Source organism: Anarhichas minor, unplaced genomic scaffold (genome assembly GCF_050575085.1).
Source record: "Anarhichas minor isolate MPS153535 unplaced genomic scaffold, ASM5057508v1 ptg000058l, whole genome shotgun sequence".
Lineage (NCBI taxonomy): Eukaryota > Metazoa > Chordata > Actinopteri > Perciformes > Anarhichadidae > Anarhichas > Anarhichas minor.
In genome coordinates, this window is record NW_027466504.1 from 2,324,395 (window position 1) to 2,335,387 (window position 10,993).

The 10,993-nt window shown below is 40.5% G+C and overlaps 1 protein-coding gene across 6 annotated transcripts in view; it reads left to right on the forward strand.

Moving 5' to 3' along the window:
* Positions 1-9,894, forward strand: part of nvl (nuclear VCP like) — a 46,375-nt gene extending 36,481 nt beyond the window's left edge. For 5 of the 6 annotated variants that reach the window (XM_076076623.1, XM_076076622.1, XM_076076625.1 and 2 more), the window contains exons 18-24: positions 307-426; positions 2,658-2,757; positions 5,625-5,731; positions 6,006-6,082; positions 6,205-6,296; positions 8,092-8,189; positions 9,730-9,894. In XM_076076623.1, coding sequence (XP_075932738.1) covers positions 307-426; positions 2,658-2,757; positions 5,625-5,731; positions 6,006-6,082; positions 6,205-6,296; positions 8,092-8,189; positions 9,730-9,774 — 639 coding nt within the window. In that variant the 3' untranslated portion in view covers positions 9,775-9,894. Of the gene's footprint in view, positions 1-306; positions 427-2,657; positions 2,758-5,624; positions 5,732-6,005; positions 6,083-6,204; positions 6,297-8,091; positions 8,190-9,729 lie in introns of those variants that run through there. The other variant, XM_076076627.1, reaches the window with a different exon arrangement.
* The last annotated feature ends 1,099 nt before the right edge of the window (positions 9,895-10,993 follow it).

Here is a 10,993-nt window from a genome sequence, read left to right on the forward strand (position 1 = left end):
GCATTGCTGTGCAGTTGGACTGAATGAGTCAGCGATAAGTCAGTGTCTGTTGGCTATAGCCAACAGACACTGACTTATCGCTGACTCATTCAGTTTGTTCTGCTAGCATCGCAGCAGTGTGCATCAGTAGCTGGTGTTTTTCAGCCTGTTTTCATGATCTCCTACCAGTTTGTGTTGCACTATATATTGTAAAAGATGGTCATCTTCTTTGTCCTTATCCACTACTACACCCCATGAGTCAGAGAAGGCTGTTGTTAATATTATGTGGTTGCACTAACTGATGGATCTCTGTGCTTGTCTGGGCAGTATGTGGGAGAAAGTGAGCGGGCTGTCAGACAGGTCTTTCAGAGAGGAAGCAACTCAGCTCCTTGTGTCATCTTCTTTGATGAGATTGATGCTCTGTGTCCTCGCCGCTCAGGCCATGAGGTGAGAGAGATGAACTTCATGACTTGTAGCATGTTCAAAACATCAGATTCTACAATACAACACACCAGCCACATTGTGGAGCGTCCTGTCAGTTGATGCCAGTAGCACACACTAAATGCATCATAAAGACAGGTGAAGCAGTCAGGGTACAGTAGCAGGAATGTGATTAACCAGGGAGTAATTGAGATATAATTCCTTTCCTTTCTGGTGAGGTGATGCACATCCACCCTGGGACATAGAAAATTGCCATTTCCAAACAACTTGTCATCGATTATGTGGAGGCATAAAAAACTGTGTGCTTTGATGCGAGTCATACGCCATCAGTATGTTGCCCTTAACAATCAATCACAATACCCAAGCGTACCGTAAAAGACCAAAAGTTAAACTTTTACGATTTCACCAATTACCAAAACTGTCAACTTTAGACTGTTGCCACATATACAGTGGGGGAAAAAAGTATTTAGTCAGCCACCAATTGTGCAAGTTCTCCCACTTAAAAAGATGAGAGATGCCTGTAATTTTCATCATAGGTACACTTCAACTATGAGAGACAGAATGGGGGGAAAGAATCCAGGAAATCACATTGTAGGATTTTTAATGAATTAATTGGTAAATTCCTCAGTAAAATAAGTATTTGGTCACCTACAAACAAGCAAGATTTCTGGCTCTCACAGACCTGTAACTTCTTCTTTAAGAGGCTCCTCTGTCCTCCACTCGTTACCTGTATTAATGGCGCCTGTTTGAACTCGTTATCAGTATAAAAGACACCTGTCCACAACCTCAAACAGTCACACTCCAAACTCCACTATGGCCAAGACCAAAGAGCTGTCAAAGGACACCAGAAACAAAATTGTAGACCTGCACCAGGCTGGGAAGACTGAATCTGCAATAGGTAAGCAGCTTGGTGTGAAGAAATCAACTGTGGGAGCAATTATTAGAAAATGGAAGACATACAAGACCACTGATAGTCTCCCTCGATCTGGGGCTCCACGCAAGATCTCACCCCGTGGGGTCAAAATGATCACAAGAACGGTGAACAAAAATCCCAGAACCACACGGGGGGACCTAGTGAATGACCTGCAGAGAGGTGGGACCAAAGTAACAAAGGCTACCATCAGTAACACACTACGCCGCCAGGGACTCAAATCCTGCAGTGCTAGACGTGTCCCCCTGCTTAAGCCAGTACATGTCCAGGCCCGTCTGAAGTTTGCTAGAGAGCATTTGGATGATCCAGAAGAGGATTGGGAGAATGTCATATGGTCAGATGAAACCAAAATAGAACTTTTTGGTAAAAACTCAACTCGTCGTGTTTGGAGGAGAAAGAATGCCGAGTTGCATCCAAAGAACACCATACCTACTGTGAAGCATGGGGGTGGAAACATCATGCTTTGGGGCTGTTTTTCTGCAAGGGGACCAGGACGACTGATCCGTGTAAAGGAAAGAATGAATGGGGCCATGTATCGTGAGATTTTGAGTGGAAACCTCCTTCCATCAGCAAGGGCATTGAAGATGAAACGTGGCTGGGTCTTTCAGCATGACAATGATCCCAAACACACCGCCCGGGCAACGAAGGAGTGGCTTCGTAAGAAGCATTTCAAGGTCCTGGAGTGGCCTAGCCAGTCTCCAGATCTCAACCCCATAGAAAATCTGTGGAGGGAGTTGAAAGTCCGTGTTGCCCAGCGACAGCCCCAAAACATCACTGCTCGAGAGGAGATCTGCATGGAGGAATGGGCCAAAATACCAGCAACAGTGTGTGAAAAGCTTGTGAAGACTTACAGAAAACGTTTGACCTCTGTCATTGCCAACAAAGGGTATATAACAAAGTATTGAGATGAACTTTTGTTATTGACCAAATACTTATTTTCCACCATAATTTGCAAATAAATTCTTTAAAAATCAGACAATGTGATTTTCTGGATTTTTTTTCTCATTCTGTCTCTCATAGTTGAAAATTACAGGCCTCTCGTCTTTTTAAGTGGGAGAACTTGCACAATTGGTGGCTGACTAAATACTTTTTTTCCCCACTGTAACTAGAAACTGCTCCGAACAGACAAAAAGATTTAATGTCTTCTTAAGATAGAAAAAAAAAATTTAGATCACATTTCCTATAGCTATAAGAGCAACCCACTCATTGATTTTTGCATGTGATCTACTATGTAATCACGGTTCATATAGCTTGCTTTTGTAGTGACTTGGTGATGTGTGTATGAACAGTGTTTGTGTGTATTCAGTCAGGAGCCAGTGTGCGGGTGGTCAACCAGCTGCTCACAGAGATGGATGGCTTAGAGACTCGACGGCAGGTCTTCATCATGGCTGCAACTAACAGACCAGGTACAGATCCAGACACACATGAACCCCACAGGGTAACCAGAGACATGCTGAAGTCTGAACCAAGCTGAGATGGTTCCAGCTTATTGGCTCAGCAGAAAGGGAGGAGAGCTGGAATTGTATTTTTGGGGCAATTTTTTGACAGAAGTACTGCACTTAAGTCAGGGTTCGTACGGTCATGGAAAACCTGGAAAAGTCATGGAATTTTAAAATGGTTATTTCCAGGCCTGGAAAAGTCATGGAAAAAAATAAAATCCCAAAAGTTTTGGAAAAGTCATGGAAATTTGTTATATTCATATTTTCATGTCGTTCATTTACGCTGAGTTGCCAGCCAGCGTTTCTCAGATTGGAGTGAGACGAGGAGGAAATGTGATGTGATCTTCGCAATAGAACATCTTTGATGTGTCGAGTCTTGGCCAATCAGCGTTCAGATGTCTACAGCGTCTTCATTTCCCTCCGTTAAAGTTTGAGTTAGGTTATGTACCGTTACCGTTCAGACTTGCTGGGTTAAGTTAACGTCCACAGCATGCGGAACTTTGTCGACTGTTAACGTTCGTCATTATCGCGATTTAGATGGAAAAAAACGTAGCGTGATGCAGCCCCCCGTGTTCCGGTTCAGTTCACGCGGTCACTCATTAACGTTAAACCGGAACACCGGCGCATCTGGTTGCAGGTTGTTTTGTTTAACTCAAAGTAGAATGAGGATGATTTCGTGGTCAAAATAACTTTCATGACCACGAAACATGAGGCCCAGATACTGATGAGATGATGAAGTCAAAGAGCTTCAGGAAGAGGAGGCTGTTTGTGTAGCGCAGCTTGACGCAGGGCTGAGATGTGAGTGGAGCTGGGCCTGGATAAAGGTGGAGGTCTAAACAGACGTGAGTACAGCTTCCTGCTGTCAGTGTTTTAAATACATTGATAAGGCAGGGTATGCTAAATGTAGCCTCTGCTCCAAGGAGATGAACTACAGCAACAAGGGCTCACATGTCCTCTCATCACACTGCCAGACACTGTTCACTGTAATGACCACAGCCAGTGTACCAACAGTCCCACGTGCAGTTGCTCTCAAGAACCCTGAAGTAATGAGAGGGTTAAGGTGCCTGTACCTTCATTTCAGCGGGTTGCTAATGCAGAGGTGTGTATAGATCACAGCTATTATTTTACTCTTGATAAGTTACCTTAGCCAGAGTAGATTATCATTTTCATTTAAATAATTGAACTGGATTGAATGCATATTAATTGCAAATAGAAGATAGGCCACAATTCTAACGGCTGTACAGTAACAGTGGAAGTTAATATTAAGCCATACAGTAACAGGGTTCAATGAAAGATTTACACTACAAAAGGGAAAGCAATATGTGCACTAGCTGGATGCTGCTACCTACTAAAGCTCTTATTGATGCGTCAGTGTCAACCAGAGTATATTTATAAATGTTTATTCTTTTAATCAAACTATTGTCTCTCATTCGTTTGTGTCATTTAAGGTATACTGTATGCTTTGGAATTCTCATTGTTAGTTTAAATACTACATTTTCTCACTTTTTCATGTATACACTGAGATTTCACAAAATGTTTGGTCATGGAAATTTGGTTTAAAGTCATGGAAAAGTCATGGAAAAGTCATGGAAATCAATTGGTCAAAATGTGTATGAACCCTGTTAAGTACAATTTTGATGTACTTTTATTTGAGTGATTCCATTTTATCCTACTTTATTCTTTTATCCACTTCATTTCACAGGGAAATATTATACTCACTACATTTATCTCTCAGATATAGCTACTAGTTACGTTTCAGGTTATGATTTAACATAAAAAACGTATAGCTTTATAAAATACAGTGCATTGTTAAAGATTTATTAAGCCTGCTGTCTTTTGTAGAGTGTCATGTGTTGCTGGTCCTCCTCAAATGTTCAAGACCAAAAGAGGTGGGAAATCAAATGTGTACATCTCGAATTTTGGCAGTTTTACAAAAATTGATGGGAATCAAAACTTTGAGGTCTGCGTGGTTTGTCTGCATTTCGGAGTGCCCGCTATCATCTCTCCTTCACTGCCCACGCACCTTTGGATGTAGAGCCTGCCCTCGAACATGCTCTGCGGCCCCTGGCTTTCCTCTCACTGGCTAGGAGTGCCCCATCGGCTTTACCGGGGCTGGCCCATCCGGCCCCGGTAAAGCCGATGGGGCACGCAGATTTTTACAAACAAAACTTTTGAAGAGTTTATTTTAGACTTATCTATTAGACACAGTTTTAATAATAATAATACATTTTATTATCATTATTATTAGTATAACTGCCTGATAGAGAAGTCTCTTGCAAAGACAATTGGTAGCCTCAAATAAAAACGAATATGTAAAATAATACCATTATTATTATTATTGTGCTCTCAGGAGGAGGAAGATGAAGAGGAGATGTTTAACAATGAACTTGTGGTTCTTGATAATGATGTCGAGGACAATCATATTAGTAGGGATGGTGACTCTGTTTTTGAGCAAATTGTAACATACAGTATTATGCAATAATAAAGAAAAAAAGGCCTGCCTCTAATATAGGCCTGCTTCAAATAAAAGTCTCTTATCTCCTGCAGTTGAGGTAAATAAAGGCCTTGATCTTTATTTGAACAAATATGGATATTAGTCAGGGGACATTTTTTGTGAAATAATTTTTACTTTTGACACTGACCACATTATGCTGAAAACACAATCTGTACTTTAAAGTAAGTAGCATTTTAAATGCAGGACTTTTACTGGTAATGAAGTATTTTTACATTGTTGTATTGGTACTTTTAATGAAGAATAATATCGAAATACTTCTTTCACCACTATTTTTCAATCTGTGACAAGGATTTTAATGTCATGTCTTGTCTCTTGCCAGATATAATCGACCCTGCCATACTGAGGCCAGGTCGTCTGGATAAAACCTTGTATGTAGGTCTGCCACCTCAAGCAGACCGCCATGCCATCCTGCTTACCATTACTAAGGTACACATTAACCAGAGATACAGGAGCCCAAAGACGCTTGATTAAAGTAAAATGACCCCTAATGTCATTTTATAAGCTAGATGTTTATTTTTTTAATTTTACTTTATTTGTTTTGTTTTTTTAAACCAGTACAGGTATATGTTGGAAAGACATAGTTTAGTTCACATTTGAAGGTGCTAGGCTACCACTTTCCCCCTGCTTACAGTCTTTGTGTCAAGCTAGGCTAACCACATCTAAGACCATGTTTGAATGCACAGCTGTTGATCTTCTGTAGGGAGGGACCAAACCTCAGCTGGAGCAGGATGTCTGTCTCGAAGAGATTGCCTTCGATGAGCGCTGTGATTGCTTCAGGTAACTCCCAGCTGGAAACAGCAACTTTCCTTGTACACTTACTGAACATATTCATACTGTTTCTCCTCCTTTTAGTCTGACAATTGAACGTGTGTGTGTGTGCGTGTGTGTGTGTGTTCCAGTGGAGCTGACCTGACTGCGTTAGTGAGGGAAGCATCTGTTAATGCCCTGAGGGTCTACCTGAAGTCTCAGAATTCCCAAACTACTTCTTCTGGTAACTTGACTTATATCTCTGCATACCTGTACTGTATTTAAAGATGCAACTGTAATGTGTTTTTCAGATTCGCATATTAGCAATCATTTTGGTATATATGTTGGGGGTGGGGTTGATTGATTTGGTATCCTGGCACTTTCCATTAAACCTAGTGCCAGAAATGTGACCTTCCACTCTGATCTTATGAGCCATTATCACCTTAATAAAATGGTACAATTCTGTTTTTAGCTAATTAGATTCAGCGCTGTAGTCAAAACCGTCTAAAGCTGTTTCAAGATTCAGTTGATGCCAAGTCCACATTAGTCTGAGTCCAAAAAACAACAACGGAACAGTGCACATTCAGTTTTCTTAATTTGATTGTCGTCTTTTTGTTTATAGTGTACTGTGATATAACGCCAATTACTTAGCACAGTCATTTGGATTTAGAAAGGTTTGGCAGAAACGATTGAGAAAAAATACAATATTAGAAACAAAATATTCCTGCAAAATGTTACAGGCTGACTGTGATAGTCTGATATATTTGCAGGCATTCTAAAATGAGGAACAAAGACACATGATGAAAAATAAGCATTACCTGAACTAAATGACAGAACAGGGAATGTTCTGACTTTCAAATGGTTTTATCATATACTGTGTGTTTACTCCTTATGCTAACAGGCTAACGGAGTGACAATAAATGCTGTGCTGCAGAAAAGGGGAAAAACATGATTCACAGTTGTAAAGTGTAAAGTAAATGTGGAAGGGGAAATTGCAAGTTGGACAATGGTAACTATAGTAACTTTCACAAGCAGCAACCTCTGGTGGAACATGGAAGTGCCAAAAACTAAATTTCTTCGAATGGCTAACTAAGGCTTGCTCCAAAAGTCAGTCAATCCCCATAGACCCCCATGTTAAAATGGCCAACTTTACAGAAGAAATACAAATATTTTTTTACAGCCTTGTACAAAGTATAGATAGAGACTTTTTACAAGTTTCTTCGTAGAGAAAAAGGTACCATTAGAAAAGCTGGTGTTGGTGACAACAGACGGGGCTCCCGCCATGACGGGCCGGCATGCAGGCTTCATTGCGCAATGCAAAGGTGAACCAGACTTCCCAAAATGTCTACATTACCACTGCATCATTCACCAGCAGGCGCTATGTGCAAAATTAACCGGCTTTGATCATGTGATGATAAAAAATATCAGAGATGTGATACCTCCGACTTTCAAATGTTGAAACAGATTAACAGAAATAAATGTTTAAATATCTGTGTTTCCTACCATCGCTGTTGTGGAAATCATTATTAATAATTATTGTGAAGAATAATTAACTTTGATCATGTGATCAGACAGTCTCTTCACATATATTATTATTAAAAGGTGATCTGTGCAACTTTGTTATTCAGGAAGTTTGTATCAAACCAAGTAGCCCTTCGTACTACTCAGTACCCTTGAAGTAGCTCTGTTTCAAAAAGGTTGGTGACCCCTGACGTAGAGGCTTAAAGTTGGGCATAATTGAGAGCATGCGAGCAGGCCGTACTAGCTGCTCTACTGCGTCACCTGGGCCCGCCTCAGCTCCACCGATGTGCCACCTCTTAAGCCATTTTTGGGTTAGGCTGTGTCATCACTGTTAAGATGCCGAGGCCGAAGCCACCTACATTGAGCTTCACAACGGCTGTTCAGAAACCTTTAGAGACTACGCCCATAATTTAGATGGTCTATGGACAGAATATAACAAAAACCAAACAGGACTGTGTCTCATGACGAGTTGGCTGTCCTGTTCATTGACTTAAATGTATGTTCATTGTTACACACAGGTCACACATTCACTTCTGGCTCAGTCGCTGACATCAGGGTGAGCAACCAGAACTTTGATGATGCCTTCAAGAAAGTTCGTCCATCTGTGTCCAAAAAGGTAAAGTGTAACGAGTACAATGATTGCTGGGTGACATGTAAAATGGGCCAACAAGGTGTAATACCTTTTTTTTTTTTAAGACTGAAATGCATGAACATACAGTCCCTCAGCTTTTAACCCTGTGTTATTTTTGACACCTCTTAAAAGTATTTTAGGACACAAAATGTTCAAAATGGTCATTCAAAGGAACACGTTATTAAGAGCAACTTGTGTGCACAAATGATCAAAGTAACAAAATGAACATTATTACTGGGAGCATGGGAACCATCCACTGGAGCAATGGCGTAAACCGTCCCTTTGGGATTTGCATCCAGTGACCCTTCAATTCAGGGCAGGCAGTCTTCGCTTTGAGTTGCCGATATTCCATGTACATCATCAGAGTCCTTTCCTTCTATGAGGCTATGGGCTGTGACTCTTACTAATGACCCCCCTTCTGCATAAGCTGCATTATATGTGCTTTAACCTCCTCCCACTTGTGGTGGCAAAAACTATTAAATAGTACCGAGTGAGTCCTATGATAATGAAATTAAGAAACATTGAGGAAAGAAGTTTGTCTTTAAAGTATTTATTCTTTGCGCAGAGAAGGTTCAATCGTCATACAGAATGCAATGCTGTCTGAAGGAGGAAGAACCTAGAGTGTTGGTTGTGTATGCCATGAGCACATGGTGGAGTCACTAGGACATCTGGACAACAGTGATCATTCACTGATCAACCATTGAATGGTTAATCACTGATCATTCACTGATCAACCATTGAATGGTTAATCACTGATCATTCACTGATCAACCATTGAATGGTTAATCACTGATTGGTCCACTGATTGCATCCCCATTCAGCCCCCTATTTAAGTTGACAGTATCATGCCCTTGATTAAAGACACACACCTAATATTACTCAACCTGAGAGGACCCCTACTGACCATGTCTGACACTGATTAACTTTGTTAATACAAAAAGGGCCAGAACACTGAGTGGTCAGACAATAAAAACAGATAGATAAGTCATAGTGGAAATTAGCCATCACACACTGACTTGGAAGAAGCCTATGCTGCTTAACTGGGGTGAACAATGTCTGTTCAGCCTCACTCCTGGCGAACACGTCCGGGTTTACATCCAGCAAATTCCTCACCTGAGCTAACCGCTGCTCATTTAAATAATGACTGTCAAGAGAGTAAGATCAGAGTAGTAGAGTGCATAATGCCTTCGCCATAATAGGAAAAACAATATTTTCTCCTCAAAAGCAACAATGTCATTTTTTTCCTTTTGTCCAGCACAAACTAACCAAACTACAGGTATAAAAGCAACCTTAAACAGCAACAAATATGAGCTTGGCCTGTTGATTGATGGACTGTGTCAGTTGGAGACCTCTGTGCTTCACCTGTAAGTGAAGCACAGAGGTCAGCTGCTGTTTGTTGTGAGAAGTGCCAGGGAGAGGGACAGGGCTGACATCCTTTTTTAGATCCTTTTGATGGCACTCAGACTCAGCACAGCTGTGAAACCCACAACCATACAGTGACTGTTCCTCTGTGTTCCCTCTGCAGGACCAGAGGATGTACGAGCAGCTCAGAGAGTCCCTCAGCAGATAACTACAAGACCAGAACCATGTAACCAGCAACGGTTCAACAATTATGTAATAAATGTATCTTATTATGGTTGCATCATAATACTGATTCCTGCTTTTATAATAAAAATGTGTAGAAACCAGACTTATGTGTGTATTAATATGTGTGTATATGCTAGACGACAAAGGCTCTCAAGGGTACAAACTTTTGGAGGAATGCCAAATTAAGATCATTGAGATTCAGCGAAACTAATTCTCATCCTTAGGAAACCAGAATCAAATACCATAATGTTTGTGGACAAAATTTGTGACAACTAATAACAGCAGCAGTGTATATAATATAATAATAACAAAAGCAGTAATAGTAATACAAGATTTTTAGGGTATGTTTCAGGTACTCTTGTGGACATGTCCTACACGTTTTGTGATGATTGACCCAGTTTTTGGTCTAGTTTTGTGCTGAGCTAAGCCCATTTGAAGTATAAGAATAAGAAAACAAGCTTTTGATCCATTTTAACAGGCACTGGGCCTTCAGTGCTGGTCCTGCTACAGTTGAACCACCTCCCAATAACATTATGACGCTACAGCTACAGGTTATTTGTTTTGTGTAAAAACCTCATATTCACATAACATTTGACAAGTGAAATAAAATGTTACATGAAGCTCAACACCTATGAGGGCTACAAATGCACTAACTGCAGAGTGTAGATGCATGAATACACGCAAAACTATAAAGGATCCAGGTCTATTACGCAGCATGACGGGATGCATATAGTCAAAATCAATGTAATTAACACAATGACAAACTCAAGAACCAGTCACATATATGACAACAAATCAGGTAGAATAACATAAAATCCAAATAACACAATTCAACAGGCACATTCCAGCAAAATTTGCAGCGCTAAAACACGCATTCCGCCACTCACTCAAAGGCACAGGCCATTCAAATATTCACATCAGAGGGAACACTATTAACCATATCATAAAAACGACACGATAGAAAAATGAACTAATGCTACTGCAGAAAAAAAAAAAAAAGCAATTCACTTACCAAAGCTGCTCTGCTATTCACTATTTTAAGACAAAGTCCATCCTCCTTTCTTTGATTACAGTTTAATTAGAGTTTAATGCAGTGGTTGTACAGTACATTGTTTCAGTTCCAGTAAGAGGTCCTTCTCAATTGCCATGGAGATTGCCAGTGATGACAATCGAGTTGTATTTCTTGAATATGTTTTAGTGTA